Source organism: Mustela nivalis (assembly GCF_964662115.1).
Source record: "Mustela nivalis genome assembly, chromosome: 6".
In the NCBI taxonomy this organism is placed as follows: Eukaryota; Metazoa; Chordata; class Mammalia; order Carnivora; family Mustelidae; genus Mustela; species Mustela nivalis.
The window spans coordinates 105867176-105892435 of NC_139025.1; the positions used below are offsets into that span (position 1 = coordinate 105867176).

At 38.3% G+C, this 25260-nt stretch overlaps 1 protein-coding gene across 2 annotated transcripts in view; it reads left to right on the top strand.

Annotated features, from left to right (window-relative positions):
• Positions 1–25219, top strand: part of RORA (RAR related orphan receptor A) — a 710090-nt gene extending 684871 nt beyond the window's left edge. For both annotated transcript variants that reach the window (XM_082733763.1, XM_082733764.1), the window contains 7 exons: positions 1921–2316; positions 8259–8380; positions 9863–9995; positions 11059–11166; positions 12904–13014; positions 14128–14240; positions 15856–25219. In XM_082733763.1, the coding sequence (XP_082589889.1) occupies positions 1921–2316; positions 8259–8380; positions 9863–9995; positions 11059–11166; positions 12904–13014; positions 14128–14240; positions 15856–16020 (1148 nt within the window). In that variant the 3' untranslated portion in view covers positions 16021–25219. The remainder of the gene's footprint in view (positions 1–1920; positions 2317–8258; positions 8381–9862; positions 9996–11058; positions 11167–12903; positions 13015–14127; positions 14241–15855) is intronic.
• The last annotated feature ends 41 nt before the right edge of the window (positions 25220–25260 follow it).

Consider the following 25260-nt stretch of genomic DNA (forward strand, 5'->3'; position numbering starts at 1 on the left):
CTTGAAGGAAACATCTCTTCCAGTGGAATCTCAGCCTGTGGAAAATATTTCAGAATGCTGGGCAGGCGTTCTGAAAGCCTGCCTTGCCCATGATCAAATGTTCTTGGGGCCTGTAGACCAGCCCAGGCACGAGCTGTGATACACGTCAGTAGTGGTGCACGGGATGGCCACTAAGAATATGTAGGAACAAAAATTAAGTTTGGGGCATTGGAAGATGCAAGTCACAGAACTTACATACTCAGAAATGCCTGTGATAGGCAGTTCTGTGGATTTCATCTTTCAGAGGCACTAAACCAACAAAGTCAGGCATATCTCTTATATATGAACTTATATGCTAAGGTCACAAGTTGTGTGTGTGTTTTTAGTTGTGTGTGTGTTTTTGGTTGTGTGTGCGTTTTTGGTTGTGTGTGTGTTTTTAGTTGTGTGTGTGTTTTCTCAAGAACTGATCCTCTCATTTCATTTACAGTATAGTATAATTACTCTTGTTGATATTAAGGCAAAAGTTAAAACACAATTCAAAGTATTAGCAGAATGAGTATCACCTATGGTTGTCAATCCCTCTGGGAGTTCTGGAGTAGTCTTTTAAAAAAAGGGGGGGGGGCACCTTCAGTATGCCTCTTGGAGATTTTGCACAGAGGTAGCAAGGCATGTTATGGGCTTGATGTGAATGTTGGGGCGTGTACAATGACAGGCCTGAAATCCGAGCTTAGAGTGGCCTGATTGCTGCCTAACCAGCCCCAACTTTGTTACCCGAGCTGTGGACTCTGGAAATTGATCAGGATCCCACTCATATGTTTCCTGTGTGTAAAGGGACAGCACGTTCTCCTTGGCAGGACACAAATCTCCCAGGTGGTTGTCTCTGGTTCCCAACTTCCATCTCTCTTGGCCTCCTGCCCCTAGACTCGTAGAATTATAATGATGGTCAAATAGATGAGTTCATCCACCCAGTCAGGTATAAATGTGACCATAATCAACTACGGAGTCTTTGTCCTTCCAGCTGAGGCTTTCTCTGCATACAGAGAATTGGGCTGAGAGACCGTGGGTTAGTGGGAGAGTTCAGACCAGGAAATCATAAGGTTCTTTGATCAATTATCTCACGTTTTAGGAGAGAGCATTTGGGATTCTGAATGAACAGGAAAGGTACTACAGTCATTGTTCCACTTTAAATATGGGGACACATCACAAGGAGAAACACTGAGAACACAAATTTGCCCAATAGGGAAATTTACACAGTGTTTGCTCTTCCCCAGATTCTGATACTCTGTTTACTTGAGGGTAAATAAGAAGAGAAAAAGTCACTTAAAGGTGGGCCTGAGGGTTCCACAGGGTTCACCGTGACCCAGGAGGAGGAAAGTGAGGGATTCTTATGTCATGTAGACTCAGAGATAAAAATCAGGAAATTGCAAAGGCCTTCATTGCTGCGGTCTCACAGCAAAGCCCCAGATTTGGCTGTTTGATTAGGAGGGGAAAATGAATGAATGAAATGAATGGAAGTTGAGGTTCAGCTGCTTGTGCCTCAGTGTACCCCCATGACTCTGCATCCCTGCACATCAGTCTGAAGCTCTGGGAAGAGAAAGAGGTGGTCAAGGTAAGCGGCATGGGCGGAGAACACACAAGCCCATCAAGTCACACATCAGTGGTTCCCGCTGAGCGTCGGGTTATGTGCCAGCAGGAGGATATACGTGGTCATTGCCCTTGCACCAGTCCTGGGTCTGGTTCTGAAACATAGCTCCTCTGGGATGTGGAGCAAGCCTGTGTGGGGTGGGACCGTTTTCACCTCTGGATCATGTCCTTATTTTTGTGGCGATGTGGTTTTTGATTGAGATTGTCTGAGACTTAAAAGGAACCCCCAACGCATGCTGGAGAGAATAATAAAGAAAAGCATATTGTATATGGTGTGGTCTGGCTTTTCTCTTCCAGCTGTAAAATTTGGCCGGATGTCAAAAAAGCAAAGAGACAGCTTGTACGCAGAAGTACAAAAACACCGGATGCAGCAGCAGCAGCGAGACCACCAACAGCAGCCTGGAGAGGCCGAGCCGCTGACTCCCACCTACAACATCTCGGCCAACGGGCTCACCGAGCTTCATGAGGACCTCAGCAACTACATCGACGGGCACACCCCGGAGGGAAGCAAGGCAGACTCTGCTGTCAGCAGCTTCTACCTGGACATACAGCCTTCCCCAGACCAGTCAGGTCTTGATATCAATGGAATCAAACCAGAACCAATATGTGACTACACACCAGCATCAGGCTTCTTTCCCTACTGTTCTTTCACCAACGGAGAGACGTCCCCAACTGTGTCCATGGCAGAATTAGGTAACGGCCTCCACGTGTCCATTGGGACGTGTCTCTTCTGCCCTTTCAAGTAAATGGGATGTGTTTGACTTTCCTCTAATGAGTTACATTATTAGAATGATACTAGAAGAGCAGTTCACCTCTACTATTTGGACCCCTTCAAAGTTCCACCGTGCCCCCTCGCTTTCGATTGTCCTGTTTCCTGTCGCATACCAGGAAACACGTTGACCTGTCCGTATCAGAGATGGGGCAGCATGAACTTGAAGCAGTCTTTAAATGCCACAGAAACTGTAAACTCAGGGAATGGCCCCATTAACTTTGTTCATTATTTCCTTTAGTTATTGTCCAGGTGTTGCTTTACACCTGAAATCTTAGAAATGGCAGCCCACCCACTGGGCCTGGGCCATACACAGTTTTGGACCCATGCAGAGTTTTAAATATTTTTGAACTGGTTGCTGAAGTTTTAAACCTAGACAGTCCTGCCTCAAAGTTCAGATTTTCAGCTTCTTGTGAGAAGGGAAAAATGACCTAGTTATACTGGACCAGCACTGGTGAATGGCAACAACCAGTTGGTACCAGTAAAGCCCTAACACCTTGACATGTCTTCCCATTTTATATCGCTGCCCAGCTCCTGTAGACATCTAGGTTTTTCCAACCCTGATGTATTCTACGAATGTTAAAGGGAAATTGGCTTCTTTATTTTCCAAAATTGTTTGGTGATGGATATTGGTAACAAAACTGATAGAGTTCATAGAAAACTCACCAGGCAAAAACAAACAAATCTGACATCTCCTTAATCCTGTGTGACATTGTTGCTTTTTGGGAGATGTGACCTAGAAATGTTGGTAGAACACAGACACTGGAAGACTTGCCATTTCCAGGAAGTTGTGTTAGTAACCCCTGCTACAACATTTGATCGATTTTTAGGTCCAACACTATTATTAGAGAAACTTGGATAAGAAACTTTGCAGTGTAGAATTTGACGTGCTCCTCCCCGTGACTCCTCACACAAGGTTATAGTCCTTTGGGATATTTCAATTAGTTGCTGTGGAGGTGACTAACTTAACACGAGGAGAGAATGAAGACTTCAGATGGAAAAGAACCAGCAGGTTCTGACTTGAGCACAGACACCCTTAGTTCACAGAAATAACAGTTGTGTTCTTTAGATGGTTTCTCCACCTCTGTACTCCATAAAACATTTTTTAAGTGAAATTTATATTTCCAGTAAAATCTTTCTCCAAATAGAACAAATTGAATGTTCTTGATGGTTTTTACACAAGTACCTCTTTATGGGTCTAAATTTAAATCCTCAAGAGCAGGGACATTTTAAGCTTGGTCTTTAACCACTGAACAGCATTAAAGGTGGATTTCAGCTCTTTTGATTAACAGAGGAACCTCTGAACTAGAAGCCAAGCTGAGCAGAGGTAGGTTTGATATTTTTTTCTTGAACTAGAACAAAAACCTTTCGTTTTTGTCGTGAAATCTTGGTTGGCCGCGACTTAAGCAGAACTGTAATGAAAGTAATATTTTCAGAAATGAGTAAGGATTTGATTGAAAGCTGACATGATATCATGAAAAATGACCTGGCTCACTTTCAGTTTGCTTCCACCTTATCATAAATACTAGCAAATCTGTCCTGTTTGCTTGTCAAACGTTCAACCCCAAAATAAATCCATAGGGCTTAGCCAAAGCATTGCCCTTAAATGTGGCCCTTTGGCTAAGCGTGCACTAATACTTGAGTGGGTCCAGAAATGGAAAAGCCAATGCCCCTTGGGCCGTCTGGTCAGTGTCTCTTCTACATCTCCCACTGCAGTCTGGGAGCCCTGTGCCCTCAAATGTTCTCCATGCTCTCCTAAATTGGGAGCTTTTTACGTGTCTTTTGGCATTTTTCTGGATCAGTAAAATTAATTCATCACTGGGATTAGTCCCAAACCCAAAACTAAATAAGAATTTGTCTAGAAAGAATATAATTGGATTCTAATTTTATTTCCCATTTACCTGTACAAAATATTTGGAGGAATTGAGCAACATAGAGGTGGCCAAAGATGTTGCTGGTCCTTCTTCAAAGCTATCTGGGGTTCCCTAGTATTTCCTTTGTGGCCTCAAATCCTGCTATTTTTCCCCCCAATTCCAGTACAGTTAACATACAGAGTTTTATTAGTTTCAGGTGAACAATATAGTGATTCCAGTCTTACTGTCTTTTTAATGATGTTAACTTCATTTTAGGCAAAATTTTGTCATCAGATTTTAAACGAATGAAACCAATTATACAGTTGGAAAATAAATTATAAATTGACATATCTTAAACGCAATTCTCTCTTTCAATAATAGTGTCTACAATCCATTACTTTTAGTGGCAATACATCTGCATTTCTGGCTAGGAAATTTTGCCCTTAAGGTACAATTAGTACCAGAAATATACATTCCAGATAAATAATCTTGGTTCGCTTAAAAAAAAAGCTAATTGCACATGTCACTATAATTGATAACTAAAGCCTTTTGTAGAAGAGTCAAGTGATTATTGGACAAAGCACTGGTCAAGAAGTCAGCTTATATGTTTTGTGGTCCTAGGTTTGCTATAGGTTGTGTAACCCACTATAAGTCATGTACCTCTACAAGCTGCAGTTTCCCTACTTATAGAATATAATGATGAAGAACAGACTGGCCCCAAATTATGTATGTTTCAATCACTTGCCAGTTGCCCACTATTATACCTTGAAAAAGTCACTTAACCTCACTTGGTTTCATCATCTGTAAAAGGGAGATAATACCAGCACTTTCCTCCCAGAATTGTTATGAAGATGAAGAAAATATACATATTCAGAATATATGTATATAGATATATATGTATATATACATATATATAAGTTATATGGGGCTACCACGTAGTAAATACTATTAAACATTATTAATGGCGTTACTATCTATAAACTGAGGAGAGGCTGGACTATCTAAAGTTCCTTTCCACTGTGAAAATCTGTGACTAACTCAGAAGTCAGGAAATTCCATCTGAAGTACATAGACCTTAGCTGTGTTGAAAAAACAATCATAAATCTTTAAAAAAAAAAAGGGGGGGGGCGCCTGGGTGACTCAGTGGGTTAAGCCGCTGCCTTCGGCTCAGGTCATGATCTCAGGGTCCTGGGATCGAGTCCCGCATCGGGCTCTCTGCTCAGCGGGGAGCCTGCTTCTCTCTCTCTCTCTCACTCTCTCTCTCTCTCTCTGCCAGCCTCTCTACCTACCTGTGATCTCTCTCTGTCAAATGAATAAATAAAATCTTAAAAAAAAAACAAAACAAAACAATCATGGTTGGGAAGATGAACTGATTTGTCCATCACAAAGTGAGTTTATCTGCTGAGCACAGACCAGGAACCAGGTCTCCTAACGCCTAGTTCCATGGTATTTCACTATTCCAGAGTGTTTCTCTAAGAGACCACACTAACTTAACTTTTGTTCAGTCTGACCATATTGTCCTTTGCTGAAATGGAGATTTAAAAATAGTAAAGTGTCTGAAATCTTACACTTGCCAAATCAACTGTGAATTGTAATCAAAGGCGGTTGGTGAGAATGCAGCCACTGCCCTCTACTGGTATGACATGTACATTATGCTATTCCTTGTCTGTCTTCCCAAAGGTGGGCTCAAATAGGTAGGGGTGGATGGGAAAAATTTTTAAGATGAAGTAAGATGCTGACTATATTAACTGGAAAAGAAGCATGATCTGGAAGGGAATATTATGTGCTTCTTACCATTCGTCACCTCATAGGATCCCCCAGCTTCCCTGCAAACACTTCATTTTCATTTTATTTAGTATCTGCAAAAATTGGTTTACTATATACACATTTGTTTTCCTGATTCTGACTCATTGCTTTCGTCTTTACTGCCCCCTTCTCTCCACAAGCATCACTGATTCTAAGACACATAAATTGCTGGCTTCTCCCTCTTTTGGTCACTGTCTTTCTGTTTCTTTCTTTTAATTTTTTTCTTCTGTTTATGTTTTATTTTCCTGGTATTTATTTATATTGTGTTCATGTCTGTGTGCTGCCAAATAGGGCTGTTAAGATTTATTGTGTTTCAGTGTTTCTAAGGAGACTCTAGTTTCAAGCTTCATTTAGGTGAACCCACTCTGTTTTCACACAAACAAGTCTGAATCTGTTTGCCGAAAGCAGTGACAAATTTCCAAACAGACCCTCTTACTAGTGTTGCCAAGTTTTCATTCAGCACCATTCTTTTAAATGGCTTTTCCTGTTATGTAATCAGGACCCTAGAAGAAGATCCCTTTGGGATATGGTTTCATATTCATGGAATCTTGTCAGTTCCCCTTAAAATACTTGCATTGTCCTTCCCTTCCATAATGTTTATTACTGACCTACCTAAAGCGCTTAGTCCTGCCCACACGGGTTGCAGCAGTCTTTCGCTGGTACTCCCAGCTTCAGCCTCTGCTGGAGTCCACCAGTCACAAAACTGCTTATTCTGTTGCCCCACATACAGCCTTCTGTGTGCCAGCTCCCCCTAGATAATTCCACTGACTCCTTAAGCAGGTCCAAACCTTAATCCTAATATTTGAGATTCTCCAGAATGTGGACCCTTACCTACTCATGCTTCTGTTTGGGTGCTATCACTTTTTTTTTTTTAAGATTTTATTTATTTATTTGACAGACAGAGATCACAAGTAGGCAGAGAGGCAGGCAGAGAGAGGAAGGGAAGCAGACTCCCTGCTGAGCAGAGAGCCCGATGCGGGGCTCGATCCCAGGACCCTGAGACCATGACCTGAGCCGAAGGCAGAGGCTTTAGCCCACCGAGCCACCCAGGCACCCCTGAGTGCTATCACTTTATCACACATCTGCCTGTCCCCTATGAATGCCATTATTTGCTCCTTCATCTATCATCCCTAGAATGTGGAACCAGCTCGCCTCTTCACACCGCTGTCCACTGCCTGCCAAATCCTCCCTTTCCTTCAGGATCCACTTCAGATGTTTCTCTCCTGCCAAGAAGCATCCTCTAATTCTCTTCATCTTTCCCTTCCATGACAGAACCTGTTCTCTATTTTATCTTCTGATGTAATTCAAGTTGATGCTTTATTGTCTAATGTCTTGAATTGTCCTTTCAGTATTCCCATACATGTTCATCAGATTATAAGTTCCTAGAGAAACTTTTTAGGCATCTAGTTGTTTTAATATCCTCAAACTACCTATGTTCCAGTATAATTAGAACAAATGTTTACGTAGTGTGTACTAGGTAACCCTCACTGTTCTAAGCGCTCAACTCATTTAATTCTCACAAGGCCTATGAAGTAGGTACTGTTTCCCTCATTTTGCAAGTGAGGAAACCAAAGCACAGAGAGGCTGAGTAACATACCCAAGATCATACAGCTGGTAGGTACAAGAGCTGAGTTTCATACACTGGCTGTCTGGTGCCAGAGTCCATCTCTTAACCACCCCCCTACATATAGTGACATAATGGGCCCTCAGTAATGCTTGTTGTACTGTTTGCTGGCAAAATAAAAGAAATAACAGTTGTTTTCACAAAAGCATACGGTTTCCTAATTTTTCAAGAGTAATCTTCCCCAGGTCAATGTCTCTTCATAAAAATGCCAAGAATTAGGCTGTGTTGGTCATTTCCCACACCTATCTGGGCTAATAATTGTTCATTCCCAGACATTGGTGTAAAGCCACAGAAGAAGGTCAAGGTCAGGAGGGTCTTTGAAGTCACCGAGACTTATTGCTAGGTATTGGCGTTGCCTGTCCTTCATCTTCATGTTCCAAATATAGAATAGTTCCAAATTGCTTATTTAAAAATATCAAGATAATTGAAACTGGTTCAGCATGTTGCTTTGTACTTGTTACTTTTTATTTACCTTTATTTTCTTACTTGTTACTTTTTAAACCAAATGTTAAGCAGGGAAAACCCTGATTATCCGGAGAAGAGCTTGGCTTTTCATGTTTATGATCTCCTGTTTTCTCCTTAGAACACCTTGCACAGAATATATCTAAATCACATCTGGAAACTTGCCAATACTTGAGAGAAGAGCTCCAGCAGATAACGTGGCAGACCTTTCTGCAGGAGGAGATCGAGAGCTACCAAAACAAGGTATATACTCTGAAGATTTTTACCCAGGATTGAGACAAGAGTGGGAAGGGTGTTTATGCAGGACATCTGCTGAAGAATACAGACTAGAGAGTGACTGTCTTTCATCAGATATCAGATTTCTGTTTAAAATTTTTCTTTTAGAGATGATCATATACTTGGGACTTTGTCGTCTTTCTGAGGTGCAAGTGTGTGAAATTCCAGCAATAACAAACAAATTTTCTCAGGCCGATGGCTATATACACGTTATCTCCTATCATTTGGCAATGGGGGGTAGAGAAAGCAGTGTCCAAAAGCCCGAATTATTTGAGAGTTGTCCTGATACCATGGTGGAAGATTTCAAGGTCTGGAAGTTGACGTAAAATAATCTCAGCCTCAGAGGTTTAGAGGATGTGTGCAAAAGGTTTGGAAGCTATTCTCATAACTCCAGTCTGAACCTTAGCAATGTGCAACCGACAAACGGTGCTGCTCCTTGCCGTTTTCTTTACACAGTGTTCCACAAGCCACCAGAATGGGAGGGTGGGGCTGGAGAAGGGGAAGTTTCAGTTACCCATTCTGCCTTGGTAAAGGGAGATGCTGTGGTTTTCCCCAATAATTACAGAGATGTAGGCCTAGGAGGGGCAACAGGGTTTCTTCAGGCTAATCCTCCCCTTCATTTAACATATGAAGATATTAGCATCCCTTGGCGTATGGCAGGAGAGTGAAAATACCAGGACTAGATCATGATTCCTGGCTCCTAATTCAGTGTTTCCTTCACCCCATCATATTGTTGGAAATAGTATTAAGATCCATATCCCCTTGTAACTAAATGGAAGTGGGTATACAAAAGCAATTAAACAGGATAGGAATCATTTTGCCTTTGAGATAGCAGGTAACACCAGCAGTCAGCCAGCATTGTTAGAAAGGGAAACGAGAAAGCAGTAAGAAACAGGGCATGTGAAATGGGATTCCGAGTCAGAGATGCTAGGATTTGAATCCCGGCTCCAACACCTTCTAGCTGTGAAACCTCTAAGAATTTATGACCACTTATGGAAAATGGGAAAATGAAATAAGACAAGGATGTCATACAGCATCTAGCTCAAAGCAGGTGCACGATAAATGTAATTGACTCCCCTTCTCTACCTTGCCCCCAGTAAAATGGTGTTCTATTCCCCAAGGTAAGATAATTGCTCACAATAAGATCCTACTGTGCTACTCTCCGAGGCCCAAGGGTAAAGCAGTGGCATCTGCTGCTTTTCGGACTCACAGTTGCACCTGCTTATAACATCTTCCCCTGTCCCTTTACCACCAAAATGGTGACAGAGGAATCAGAGGAGACGAGAAGGGACTCGGAAGCAATCATTATAACCCAAATGTTGATTTTTAATCCTCTAGCTTTTTTTAATCCATTTCCAAAGAAGGCTTTGACAAAATAGGGGCAGTTAAAAACCCCTGTGTCCGGGATACAGGTGACCATGTGTGTTGCTGTGCTTTGCTCCTCTGCAGCAGCGAGAGGTGATGTGGCAGTTGTGTGCCATCAAAATCACAGAAGCTATACAGTATGTGGTGGAGTTTGCCAAACGCATTGACGGATTTATGGAACTGTGTCAAAATGATCAAATTGTGCTTCTCAAAGCAGGTATGTGCTTTGCAAGTGAATTTTGAGATCTCTTCCTAACCTGCTTTCACCCGCCTATTAAAGAAATGCTGGGTAAGGAAGGTGTCGGGAACAGTTTTTCCCCAATGATAATAGCTCAGTTTCCTTCTAGCAGCAACTGAGTCCTTTTTAATGGTTTTTGAGCTATCTGTGGAAAACATTTTGTTTCTCCTCTGAGTGAAACAATTAATTTGAAGGATACCCACTCCAGACCCTTGGGCGGTATCAGTAAGTTGTTAGGAATGTTCTCTGTGGAACTCAAAGGGACACCCCTGGTTTCTTGGTTTGTTTGTTTATGTTATTGTTTGTATGTTTATTAACCTCTAATCTATTATTTGTTTCAGGGGTACAGGTCTGTGAGTCATCAGTCTTACACAATTCACAGCACTCACCATAGCATTTACCCTCCCCAGTCCATCCCCCAGCCACCCCATCCCTCCCACCTCCCTCCCCTCCAACAACCCTCAGTTTGTTTCCTGAGATTAAGAGTCTCTTATGGTTTGTCCCTCTGGTTTGTTTTAATAAATATGAATCAATACATTTTCCTGGCAACTCTGAGACTCTACTGCAAGACAGAAGAATGCCAGAGGAGTAATTTGTAACCCCGCCTCTCTTCAGGAATATAGGGCATAGTTAGCTTGGCCATAGTTAGCTTCAGCATAAATCTTTAATTATGCTGGTAAACTGTGCCCCTTTAAATAGAGAGCTTAGGGGCACCTGGGTGGCTCATTCAGTTGGCATCTGCCTTCGGCTCAGGTCATGATCCTGGAGTCCTAGGATTGAGCCCTGTATTGGGCTCCCTGCTCAGCGGGGAGCCCTCTTCTCCCTCAGCTCCTCACCCTACTCGTGTTCTCTGTCTCACTCTCTTTCTCTCTCAATTGAATAAATAAAATCTTTAAATAATAATAATAAATAGCTGATGTGACTGAGAGCCACTGGCCCTGTGGCTGCACTGAATCAGAAAGGGGTCCCTACATTAGGGCTTTCACAGTAGAGAAATATTTACCACGATAAGATAATCCACATAATTTCTGTCTTCACTTAGGTTCTCTAGAGGTGGTGTTTATCAGAATGTGCCGTGCCTTCGACTCTCAGAACAACACCGTGTACTTTGATGGGAAATATGCTAGCCCCGATGTCTTCAAATCCTTGGGTAAGGAAATCTAGGTGCTCTGTCTTTAAATCAGGGCGTAGGAAAGTGTGGGAGCCCTGCCAAAGAGCTTACTGAACAGAACGGAAACTGTTATTTGGAAACAAAAATTAAAGGATTTTATGCTTATGTTACTTTATAGTCACTGCAGAAAAGTCACACAGCTCAAACAATTTTTTGTCTATAGTACATTGGAAAGTTTAGCGTTTTGTTTTATCTAGTCTGTAATCGAAGAAATTTATATTGTCTAACCTTCCAGTTCCCTTGCAGATTTTAAGATTTTCATTGGATGAATTATTCAGAGAAACTAGAGGATGTAATCTGATGCATAAAATCAAGCAAAGAGTACTTCTCAAATAACACCCATTAATAAGAATGAAATGTAGATATCAAAGAAATAAAGTATAGCTAAGTGAAACTGACATAGACTATAAAAATTATTTTAGATTTCTATAATTTAAATAAAGTGGGATATAATCACGAAGAAGAATGAAACAGTATCCAAGATAAAGTTGTTAAATGATTTTAAAAACAATGAAATTTAAAAAAAAGAAAGAAAAATAAATAAATAAAAACAATGAAATGACAGAAGGTCTGTATACTTTAGGAAAGCTCATTACCATTTAATTGGGTATATATAATATGCAAATCTAAAAGAGGAGATACCAAACTTAACCAATCCTTTTTTTTTTTTAATATTTTATTTACTTATTTGAGAGAGGGAGAGAGAGAAAGTGTGTATGAGCAGGGGGCAGGAGCAGCAGGAGAGGGAGAAAAAGATTCCCTGATGAGCAGGGAGCCCAGCTTTTGGGTCAGTCCCACACCCTGATGTTATGATCTGAGCTGGAAGCAAGACACTTAACCAACTGAGCCACCCAGGCGGCCCCAAGCTTAACCAATCTTTTGAGAATGGATTATTAATAAGACTTTCACATTCTACATTTTTAGTTCTATAATAGCTGTAATGATTTTACGACCATACTGTGTCATTTGTTCTAATTTTTAAGGGTGGCTTAGATCAAGTAGAGTAGAAAGCAAAAAATCAGTGAATGTCATGTTTCAGTTGGATTGTAGCTGCTGGACTCTGTTTTTAAGATTGCGGGTCCTTAAAGGGGCTCCTGGGTGGCTCAGTGGGTTAAAGCCTCTGCTTTTGGCTCAGATCATGATCTCAGCGTCTTGGGATCGAGCCCCACATCGGGCTCTCTGCTCAGCAGGGAGCCTGCTTCCTCCTCTCTCTCTGCCTGCCTCTCTGCCTACTTGTGATCTCTGTCTGTCAAATAAATAAATAAAATCTTAAAAAAAACAAAGATTGCGGGTCCTAAACTCAGGCAGCCTGGTTTTGAATATCAGGCTGTTTCTTCCTACCTGTATAAACTTAAGTCATTTTTCTCTCCAGGTCTGTTTACTCACCTCTAAAATGGGATAATAATAATAATAATAATAATACCTCCCTCCCAGAGTTGTTGTGAGCAATATGGTTCCCAAAGGAACTTCTTAGAGTGGTACCTAATAACATGCTAACCTTGCAACAAAAGTTCATTCTCAATATTTTGAATGGTGAGGACAGTGGTGATAGTGATGATAGCTAAACAGATTTTTCTTTTAAGATTTTAAACTGTTGAACTGTAGAAATGTTATTACTATCTTCTTGGATCTTCAACTACTAGATCCTTTTTCACCTTATTCCATGTTTTTCTCCAAAATAGTAACCAAAATCTTAAACTCTTTTGACCTTGGCAGGTTGTGAAGACTTTATTAGCTTTGTATTTGAATTTGGAAAGAGTTTATGTTCTATGCACCTGACTGAAGATGAAATTGCGTTATTTTCTGCATTTGTACTAATGTCAGCAGGTAAGATAACCAAAGAACAATGCAATGCTTTAAAAAGTGTTCAGGTAAAGATTTCTTAGAAAAAAAAAAAAAAAAGGGACGCCTGGGTGGCTCAGTTGGTTAGGCAGCTGCCTTCGGCTCAGGTCATGATCCCGGTGTCCTGGGATCGAGTCCCACATCGGGCTCCTAGCTCAGCGGGGAGCCTGCTTCTCCCTCTGCCTCTGCCTGCCATTCTGTCTGCCTGTGCTCGCTCTCCCCCCCCCCCCCGATAAATAAATAAAATCTTGAAAAAAAAAAAATATAAGTTGTTATGGCTCTAGAACATTCAGGTGCCTACCAAGAGAGGTTGCCACTCACAGCAAAACACCCCTCCCTCCACACACACATTACCTGTTTAAGACCTCATGCCATTCTGACAAAATCTTAAGAAATGAGAAATGAGTAAAACCCAGTCCACAGTTAACCTCCTGAGATCACGAGAAATGCTCTGGTAGAGTAGGGTTGCCCTTCTTAACACGTTTCTCCAAGACAACAGGGTTTTTAAGACATCCTACTTTTTTTTAAGATTTATCTGGATGTCATCCACAAGTTTATCCAAATGTAATTTATGTTTTCAACCAGTACTGCCTCCTGGGTATATTCTGTTTTGCCAATTTACTGTCGTCTGTTTGGAATTCTTACACATAAAGGCTGAATTAACAACCGTTAAATCGTTTGGAGTGCTCTTGACCATCTTAGTTGCCTTGGATTCTAAGGCAATTTTCATATTTTCCAGAAGGGCTAGCAGGATTGCTATGAGTATTTCATCCAGAAATGTAATTATTAGAAAGATTTAAGCACCCGTGGTAGTTTCATTTGCCCTTACGTATGGCCGTAGATTTAAATATCTATCCTTTTGGAAGGAGAGGACTTTCCCCTCCTTAAAGTGTCAGTAAAAATGGAAAGATTTACCACTCTTTTGTAGATCAGTTCTCCACTGCTTTAGGAGCAAATTTTGAACATGGAGTAAAACTGGGCTATTGTTCTCTAATTCTCCACTGTGGCATAATAACCTGTGTCTAAGAGTCCAGAGGAATTGGGGTGTCCCAATACCACATAAGAGAAACACTAAGAAGTATCATTTTTCATGTTTAGATCGCTCGTGGCTGCAGGAAAAGGTAAAAATTGAAAAACTGCAACAGAAAATTCAGCTAGCTCTTCAACACGTCCTGCAGAAGAATCACCGAGAAGATGGAATACTAACAAAGGTAAGAGGGAAAGGTAATGCGGTTTGCATAGCCTGAAGTATATCCCTTGCCACAGGTCCTGCTGCCAGCCACCCTTACAAGTCATCTTACCAGCCCCCAGAAGTACCCATAAGCAAGAGGCTACTGAAAAGAAAGAGATATCTCCATTTCAAGAAACTTGGTCGGGTCAAAATTCAGCTTAAGTTCTACTTACAATCATTGGTTGTGAAGTGTCCTGCAATAATAGGGCAATGGTAGAAAAAGTTTTTTTAAGCATTAATACATTCTGGAAATCCTCCTATTCCATCTAAGTTGTGCATAAAGCTGAGTTAATGTTCTACATTGATATAAATTAGAGAAAGAATCTTTGAATTTAGAAGGAGGAAGTTATAAAGGACTAAAACAAGCAGGATAATCACATATTCTAATATTAGTTCTATTTCCATTCCATTCATTAGTAATCAACAGAAAGTGACTTTTGTATTTTCTTCGTCTATTTCCCATTACTACCCTGTATTCAAAGCATAAGGCTTCATTTTTGCTAATTATTACTTTTTGCAATAAAAATATAATTAGGATGTCAATTTAAAATATGCTAATATTCTTCAGTGCTTGCGCTAGTAGTATGTATTCGGTCTTCGAAAATCAGCCGTATTCTTTCTAAAACTATTTTAGTTGTTCAAGAAGATTGATTTGAAGGGTTTGGGTTTCTTCTCCTGCTTTTTCTTTTCTTCTGATAGCTAAGTTAGGTCAGAGAGAGGAAGTTGAGGGTTAGTTGCTATTCTGTTTTTATTTTGCACCCGTTCAATGAGAGATGGAGGCAGGAATGGAAAATAGAAGAACCCTCCAGACCCTTACCTTCTTCTCCATCTTGCCCCAGTGCAAGGATACAATTAAGTTCTTTCATTATAGAGAGCACCTAACACATGGACAAGATCTGTCACATGTGTTTCTTAGGATTATTCTGGTTGAAATAATACATCGTTTGTACAGTGTTTTGGACTTTTAAAAGCATTGTTTCAAGTTTTATTGTCTTCAACTGCTAAACGGTTGATGCTGAGACTTCCCTCCAGACCTTCTGACTATTCTTTCTTCTGAGCCTTTTACTCAGACCCAGAATTGGTTTGTCTAAGCAAAGGTCTTTCCAGAAAGAAACTTGTCATTGGAGTTGGCTAGTACAGGTTCTGCATAAAATATGTAGGGGACGCCATCATCTCCATTTGCAGTGACCTCATCTGCCCATGATTGCCTCCTTGTTCTCTTCTCTGTCACCAGACATCTTCTTTGTCCACAGCGGTGGAGGACAGGGTTGGGGATGGGAGAGCAGAAAGTATGTTTGGAGTAGGAGAAGGAGGTGAGAGGCTTGGGTTCTTATCTCAACTCTGCCACTTTTGCTTATAAACATCTTTTCAGGTTATTGTATTATTTGTCTTCAAAATTGTATTTAATGTATACCTGGTATTCTATGACATGCCTAAAATTTGTCTTTACCAATCTTCCTTCTTGGAAGATCATAGAAGCCGCTTCGAGTGTGTTTCACCTTTGTAAACAACGTTGTAAAGATCATCCAGATTCCCCGATTTTTGATGCTCATGTCTGTTCTTTCCTCACAACGTGTCCTTTCTTCCACTTACAGTTAATATGCAAGGTGTCTACATTAAGAGCCTTATGTGGACGACATACAGAAAAGCTAATGGCATTTAAAGCAATATACCCAGACATTGTACGACTTCATTTTCCTCCATTATACAAGGAGTTGTTCACTTCAGAATTTGAGCCAGCAATGCAAATTGATGGGTAAATGTATCACCTAAGCACTTCTAGAATGTCTGAAGTATAAACCATGAAAAACAACAACAACAAAAAATTAACCGAGACACTTTATATGGCCCTGCACAGACCTGGAGCGCCAACACACTGCACATCTTTTGGTGATCGGGGTCAGGCAAAGGAGGGGAAACAATGAAAACAAATAAAAGTTGAACTTGTTTTTCTCATGCATATGATTTCCATTATGCCTACAGATATGGACCCTTTTTCTGTCTCAACTTCTTGATCATTGACCTCTGTTTACAACTGAAGGAGGGTACTAAAGTCGGAGGATTTCCTTTTCTTGTAGCTCACTGCCCACAGACTTTCTGCAGAGTCACCAATCTGTCGGTAACAACAGAGAGTCCGGCAATAATCGGTGCCCGGTGTGCATAGCGGAGGTGGCGGCATGACTTTGCACAACCTGCTCTTTGTTTCATGAAGGAAGTTTTTATTTTTTTCACCGATTATTGCCAGTCAGCAGGATGGCATGAAAAGGGTCCATAGCACTAGCAACAATAGCATTATAATATATTACAGGGTAAATGGGCATGAAGACTATATATAGCTAAAAGAGATATTGTTTATATATTGTTTTAATTAATATAAAATGTAGTTACTGGTGTAGCTTTTCCTGTTGAATTGATAAGGCACTTTCATTTTGCACCTTTTTCTTTAAATGAAATGCTAGCGTGTTCACTGTCGTGTCGCATGTGCACCAGAAACACAAGTTTAACTGAGAAGGCTTGGAAGGTACGTCAGGAGGTATTTATGCTGCTGTTTACAAATTACTTTGAAAAGACTGGCTGGTCATATCTAGAAATCATGATGTGGATTATTGGTTTGTTTTTGTTTTGTTTTGTTTTGTTTTTTTACACTTCATTTGGTATTAGAAACAGAATTCTCCCTAAATTATACTTTGCTTTTTGGTAAGCTCAAGGATAGATGTGTTTATGCTTCATACAAAGTTGAATGGTCTATTGGTGCTATGGACTTATACCATCATGCACGTTATTTTTAAAAAGCTTTTTTAAGTGCCACCTCATGGGGGTAGGGGAGGGAGGGGAGGCTCATTTCATACAATTCAGTAGATACATGGACTCAGTCTCAACTTGGAATTCTTATGCTTTGAGGATAAATCAGTAACCCAAATATTTATTGGAATTCAGCTTTTATTATAAGAAGGACCCAAAGATTATATCTGGAACAAACACACACTCCCCATGTCAGGACATGAAACATTTACTTTGTGAATGCCTATGTTCTTGGTCTAAACTAGGAACCCTAAGAGTGTATCTCAGAGTGACCTAGCTCTAGACTAGCTGCCTCTAGACGCTATAATTCTAGAATATAGTTCTCCATATTTCACAGACAATGGACAGAAGGGCGAGGGAGTTATGCAACACTGAACCGGTTTCTCTTATTTAAATATTAAATATTTTAAGCATTCAAAGTGAAGTTGATGCTAGCCGCAAACATTTACTCTTGTATTTATCTTCAATAGAAAACTGTGGACTGTAATTTATTTTATTAAATATTTAGAAGAATGTTTGGCTTTTGTGTTCAGGTGAGAAATATTGAATGTTTTTGTTTAATTTCATTTTTTTTATTTTAATAACTCCCAGTGGGGGAAGGGAAAATGAACAGTGCAAGTGTGCATATTTTAAAAATAAGTGCCCTTTGGAAATGTCAGCATTTAGAAGATGATTTTAGTCAGTCGGGTGGGATTCAAACTTCTGGTCTGACACGAAGGACCATGGTTATATGGAAAAGGGAACATCCCATAGCATAATGGTGGGAGTTTCCAGGCAGCCCTTTATAGCCGAAAAAATGTCTCTACCCCCAGGCTCTTCCTGAATCTTCCCTAGGAACTGTGGCTCCTAATGTCAGGTGGAGCACAGCAGGGGCATCCCAGAGCCATTTACTCTGGGTTTAACCCCAACTGATTTTCTGACTTGTTTCTTGAGGGATTTGGAAAAGAGGAAGGAATTATTCACAGAGAAGTGTGTATGAAGCCTAAATAACATCTTAATTTTTTTTTCAAAAATATAGTAAGGGTTTAACCATAAGTAGAAGACGAGAGTAATATCTACTTAAATTTCTTACAAGTATATTAAACTTTATGTGAGTGTTTATATAGAGAGGTAAACTAAACATATAGTATTTATATTTGGGCAAGAAGGGTGAAATCAAAATTTTAATTTAAATAAGCATAGTTCCTTTAAAGATCAATAGTATTTATACTCTGAAAAGAGTACCAAGCTTAGTTCAGTTATTTATTTGTCCATTTATTTTTCCTGTTGTTTCTCCTGTGGGGGGGCGGATAATGTGTTGGGTCTTTTTTGGAGAGGGGGTGTTTTTTGTTTTTTGTCATTCTGAGTCACTAAATTTGGGGATGGTTTTATTAAAGTGTATTAACTTCTTTTTAACCAAAGCTTTCTGAATATGACCAGCCTCAGGTGCTAGCGCATTAAAGAGCAACTAAACCTAATTCCAGTGTCCATTTGTGAAGTGATAAGAGCTAACTGAACTTCTCTAAGGGTGAGAGAGAGCATAATGTTGAGCTTAAAAGAAATTCCTTTTCCCAGAAAGGACTTTGCATGTACCAAATGCAAAAAAAAAAAAAGAGGCTTAATCTCAGTCACACCATGGTGACATTGCTTTTAGAATAAACCAACGTACATTGACGTGATGCTGCTACTAGGTCTTTCTGAAAGAAAAGCAAGGTGAGGAAGAGCAAAATACATTGGCAGCGTAGGGACAGAGCAGGAGAGGCATGCTCAGTGAACAGAGGGAACAACTATGATTTGGATCAAAGTTGGGATCTGAAGTTAAACAATAAATTCAGTTTTAAAAAAATGGAAGTATAGAAAAGGATGTGAAAAACTCTGCATTTTTATTTTCTTCTTACAGAAACACCTGTGTGAGGACACAAACTACTTGGTGATACAGAACAGTGATTGTTAAGAGTTCTTATAATTAAAGTTTCCTAAACTTAAATATCCAGTAGTCTTTTAAAGATTGGAATCACATCATTGTTATCCCAGCTCCTATGATGCCTTTAATACAGTTTTTCCATAGAGGGTACATAAGGCTTTTTGTACAAAGCCTGAATACCTTTGGTTACAATGGTGTCAGACGGTTGCATTATATTCTGAAGAACCTGGCCTTGGTCACAATGAAAACAAAAGTGCAGATGAAAGTGCTTTTTTGGACAGTTTGCAAATTGTGTTAAAGCTATGGATTTTTTTTAAGTGTTCAGCATCCTAATTTGCGTTAAAGCTATGGATTTTTTAAAGTCTTCAGCATCCTAATTCACCCTTCCTAACTTAAGGAAAATATAACTTAAGACACTGCTTCTAAGTTTGGTTGTTCTTTATAGTGTGGATACCCAGATCTCTGTGAGCATAGGGGTGTGGGCTGAGGGCCAGGTGAGAAGGGAGAGAGAGAGAGAGAGAGAGTGTGTGTGTGTGTGTGTGGTTTTCGTGTGTATGATGTGTGTGTGTCGGACCGCTTCTAGGCTACTAAGTGTCAATGGAAAAGAAAATGTATTCAAAATACTTAAATCAAAACTAGAAGATGGGGAAAAAAAAGATTTATTCTATACAAAGCCTTGTCTGGACCACTTTAGAGAGACTTCTATTTTTTTAACCCTTATATAAATATTTGATGGCACTTGAAATATTCCTGCAATAAAATGTGATTTGTGTAAAGAAAAAAAAAAGATTTTGTAATGTGAAACAAAGAAAGAAAGTAATGTAATTTTCTAAAAAAAAAAATACAAACAAACAAACTTTGTATTATTTTCTTGATGGAATTTGTCTATCTGTCTTTGGGAAACTTTTTATTTCATTGAATGTGCCATAGTAGAAATATGTGTTTTTAGTTTTAGACTAAGGAATAGCTGTTTGTGTTCCGACATTCCAAAATGCAAAACAACCTAGTAGAATCTTTATTGAAAAGGTTTAAGTAGGATGTAAGCTTCTCTCATTGTTGCTTTTTTGCACATGTTCTTCATTCCTCTCTAGTGCAATATGTACATAGAGCACTTGCGGGTGTACCTTGATCCCTCAGGGAAAAAATACATATTTGTACAGTTTTGGTTTTTTGGTTTTTGTTTTTGGTTTTTTTGGTTTCTTTCTTTTTTTTTTTTTTTTTTTTTGGCCTTTTGTTTTTGGCTAAGGAATGTCGATTGAATCACTTGTTATTGTTGAGGGGCAGCCAGATAATAATCCTAAAGCCACTGTTTTCAAACATTTATTGTTTAAATCATGTGTCCTTCCAGTGCTATTATTTTAAGATAATAATAATAAAAAGTTATTTTCTGACAGTTCTTTGTGCTGATTGGTGAAAAAAAAAAGGGTAAATAAGCACCTTATGATTGACTTACTGTGAATGACAATCCATCTTGATATCAACAATAGAAGCCCTATCACTTTGGAGTTGGGGTTAAGAGTCAGAAACGATGTGCTCAGGGATCTTCTAAAACTCTTCAAACAGGGTGGCCAGTACTACTGGGACAAATTGTGTTTTTTATTATTAATAATAGTGATAATAATACTATCCCTCAAGGCACAAGTGAACTGTGTAGAACTGCGTGTGTGTGTGTGTATGTAAACTCTTCACTCTCGTCTCATTTTGTTGAGTTCAAAACGTATGTGTTCTTCAGTCTTGTGTGGTTTAAAACGTTGAATAACTTCCAAAGCAGTATAAAGTTATGCTAGTATGTTCACAAGATAAATTAATAGGCAGTATACCAATAGAGAACATCACTTCAAGTGCAGTCCTACATACTCCATTTACCTTCCTCAAAATTCATAGCATTACATATTAGAAACTTCCCAATTCTACATGTATGCAAAAAATTGTTTAAGCCAGTTATGAGAGATCTGCCTATCAGTGCAGTGAAAGAGGTAAAACTTTGAACACATTTTTTTCAAATGCCAGCAAATAACTTATTTTCATTGCACTCTCCTCTAGAAGCAAACCAAAACATCCCTTTATGTAACATAGTTCTTTTACTTCTTCACTTCGAGTTTTCATCTCTTGAATCAATACAAGAGCTAACGTTTAAAGACAAAAAAAAAAAAAAAAACCCACCTATGTAACAGTGCCATGAGCCAGCTCTTAGGGTTACTTTGGACATTTTTGCAATATAGCTTCGTTCTCATGTTTCCATGTATTTTCATGAGGTCAGTGAACCTCAGTATAATTGTTGGCTTTGATTCTTCCATACCTGGAATACACATTGAGAAGAAGCTTTTACTATTTTCTTAGTACCATAGCAGAATATAATTTGAGGAAACTTTCCATGTCATTTAAATGAAAAAGAAACTTTGACCTTGTTTTTTATAATAAAGACTATGGAAAACGGCAGAAATTTCTCTTTCTCTCTCCACTTCTATATATGTATACATATATATACATACATATGCATATATATACATACACACACACAGGTTATTGACATTTTCACATATTGTAACATGTGATTGCCATGTCTTACTTATAAAGATTGCTACAACAGAACCCTACTAACAGAAATACAATTGCAACAGAAAAATCTTGGTCTATTGCTAATAATCTATGATGCAAATCTTCATTCTACCCCTAAACACTAGTATTACTAAAGAGGTTCCACCAGATTTGATTAAAGAGGCCTTCCTCCTATTTATTCTTAAGATGTGAGAAGGCTGATGACAATGTCTTTAAAAAGCAAATGGTTTCACTTCTGGGTCAGTTGCTTATTTGTTGTAAGTAAGATCAGCTTTGTCAGGCTCTCAGAATAATTTTTTTAAAGTAATCCAAAAGCCTGGCTTATATATTAAGGAAATATCATAGTCGGATCTCCATGTTTAACCAGACCCTCAGATCTTAGAGCAATAAATACATTCATTCAGTCATTTACTTATTTATAAATGAATGACAGAATATTCCATCCAAATCAACACAATGTTTTTTCAGCACTGCAATATAACATGGGGTCTTGCGTTAAGAAAATGCATATGACTATTTTAAACAGATGCCTATAGAATCCGTGTTTGCTGTTTACATTTAGTGTGTCTGCCACATTTTCTTTTGCTTTTTTTCCTTCTAAGAACTGAAGAAAGACAGCTTGCTATTAGCTTTGACACACTGCACATACCATTATGTTGTTCTCTAAGAGCAACTAAATTCTCTCCAGTGTTCTGTGTGTTTCCTTTCTTACTCATTATTACTTTAATATGGATGAAAACTATTTCTGGGAACTTGGTTATTATTGAACAGATTGCATATGTAAATGCAGATAATTCTTGAGCAATATAGTGAATATGATTTCACACACACAAAAAATCTGTATGTACTGTACACATCTTCCTGAATCCAAAATTCTCTTATCCACAGTGGTTTAAAATCTCAGATAAAACAGTGGTAAATTTTTAAACATTAGGACATTAGCTGGCTGCTTCTTTAAATGTACCTGTATTGTCTGCCTGCTCCTTTTGTGGAGATGTGTTTTTGTATTGGATGTTTGGGCCAATGGGAGGCTTCAAGCTACAACATATTTTCCCAGTTTAAATATATTTAACATATGACAAACCCCAGACAAGGCTTTTAATATGTATAAAGAACTGCAGTGTTAGGTGGTTTATTTGCAAACCGTTTTCAATGTTGTCCATTTTTATGGCACCTTTAACAATATTCTTGTTTCCAAAGTACAAAAAAAAAAAAAATAGGTTAAATAATCTAGCCATAACTGAATGTCAAGCAATAAAACAAATGACTTTTGTGCATAGACTTAAAAAAATACAAATTTTAGACATCTGCATGTAAATGCAATCTCTTGTTTACTGCTTTCTTCAACTTGAGCAATTGATTCCTTATTTACTATTAACTTAAGAACTTGTAATGGCCTGTAAACATTTTCTCTCTTACTCTTCTTTCAAATTTACCTTTGTCCCTGCTTTTAAGTCATAATATTTAATGTTGTTCTGCACATCTCTATACAGTTAACTTTTTGGCTTTCATTCTGTATAGATAAGAAAATGTTATATTATAAACAGCCTACTCAGTGCAAATATTTATCTGTTTATCAAATCCACAATATGCTGTATAATACTGGTTTTACTATATAATCTATTTTAGACATAGCTGTTTAGAACTAGAGTGTGCTATTTTTGTGTTTTTCTGATGTGTGGTGCTAGATAAGTTACTTTTGTGAACAAAAAAAATCCCTTTTATTCCTAGACAATACCACCTTTGGGTCTTGTTAATTTCACTGAGTATAACTATATATTTGTATATATATACATATATATATATATCTACCTGTTCCCAACTGGCAGCTGTATCAGAGTGCTGGATTTGGGACATGCTTTTCTCTTTAAATACATAATATCATTATATAAATTATTCTAGAGTGTATTTAATTAGGATAAAATTACTTCCTTAGTATGGATATTTGACATCTATAGGGTGAATTTGCTTTTAAATATGGATATATGAAAACTTCTTAGCATTTACTTTATGTTTGCTACTTGGGTTTATACCATATCTTCTGAGCTGAAAACTAATTTGCCAGGCCTTCAAGATCCTAAAGAAACACTCTAGTTTAATGGAGTAATATTTTTTTTGCTTACTAAGGAATTATATTATTCGCACCTGACAGAGTTGTGTACTTATTTCCTATTATAGAGAATAGGCATTTATATAAAATATCCTTGGTGGCTGGATGGCAGAATAAACCTTTCCCCTCCTACCTGAGCCATGAGAACCATGGAGACACCCGCTATCATGGCAGAACATGGGCCATAAAACAAATTTGACAAGGGACATTCTGTTTCAATATGACCTCAACCAGTTCCATGAACTGAGCAAAAGACCTTCATTTTAAAAGTCATTTAATAATGAGCTTAGTTAAACTCTTTCACCTGTTCTCCCAAGACCTATTGGCATTGTTAAAAATCAAAGTATATCAAATATCTAACTAAGGATGTAGTTAACCTTATTAAATATTGATTAGAATTGTTCTGTAATATTACTGAATTTGTAAGATCTTTAGCAAAGATTTTTGAGCAATTTATAAATATAGAGCAAATGTTTCTGTTTACTGCACTTTTTGTAATTGAAGGTGATAAATTCTCAAGCCATGGTTATTGGCTTCCGTGCACTGCATATTTACCCACAATTCTAGACATTTTCCATTTTTATGGAAGAGTTGCTGTTACCTTAATTATAAATGCAATCATGTGGTTAATGAGAGTGAATGCTAATAGTTAACCTTTTAAAGTGAATTGGCTACAGTTTAGGGAGAAATCTCTTTTACTACAAATCACATCATTCCTTATTGCTTCACTTAGAGATTGAAACCTGTTTTTCTGCTTGTTTTTTAAGCACCATTTAGTATCCTAAACTTCCTGAGAGTAGAGATTGTATCTCTTTGTGTCTACACAATGGCCAGCACATGTCAGCATTTGATAATTGTTAAATGACAACTGTGCCCAAATTAAAATTTTTTCCTGGGATTTTTTTTTTTTTTGGTGAATTTATAAAGTATGTCAAGCCTTATGGTTAACACTTTCTTCTACAACCAAGTATTAAAGCTACGTTTAAAAAGACCACATGAAATGCTGATTCTAATTGTGTGTAGGTCTTGAAGATTAAGCACACAAATTTCACAAAACTCTGTGAGTAACAAACTCAGCCTTCTGTAAATATACATGCAAGTTTGGAAACAGTAATACTGTACCTATAAATATATGCTGTCTGTTTTGTGTACAGTATGTAAAAACTCCTTTTCTGCCACACTAAAAATGCAAGCCATTTATGGGAATCCTAAAAATAGTATTGTACTAAAACTTTGCTAATGATCTTTATTGGAGGATCATCCAACGTTTCACTTACATTGGGTTTTCTTTTCAATTCACTCTTACAGTAGTCTGCTTCTTTCCAGCTGTTTGTTATTTTATTGAGTCCTCAATTTAAAAAAATATTTTGATTCATTTTGTAAATACAAGCTGTAAAAAAAAGAGAGATTTAATGTTGTCTTTTAAATACTCCGATTTTCATTCTAATATGAATGTTGTTATATTGTACTTAGAAACTGTACCTTTAATATTACATTACCTTTATTAAAAGTGCATTGAACACATCAATTTTAGATGTGCTTTATGTACTGTTATCCTATAATAAAACTTCAGCTTCTAATGGAACACTTGCCTTGTTTTTATTCTTTTTATTGGTTATTGAGTTG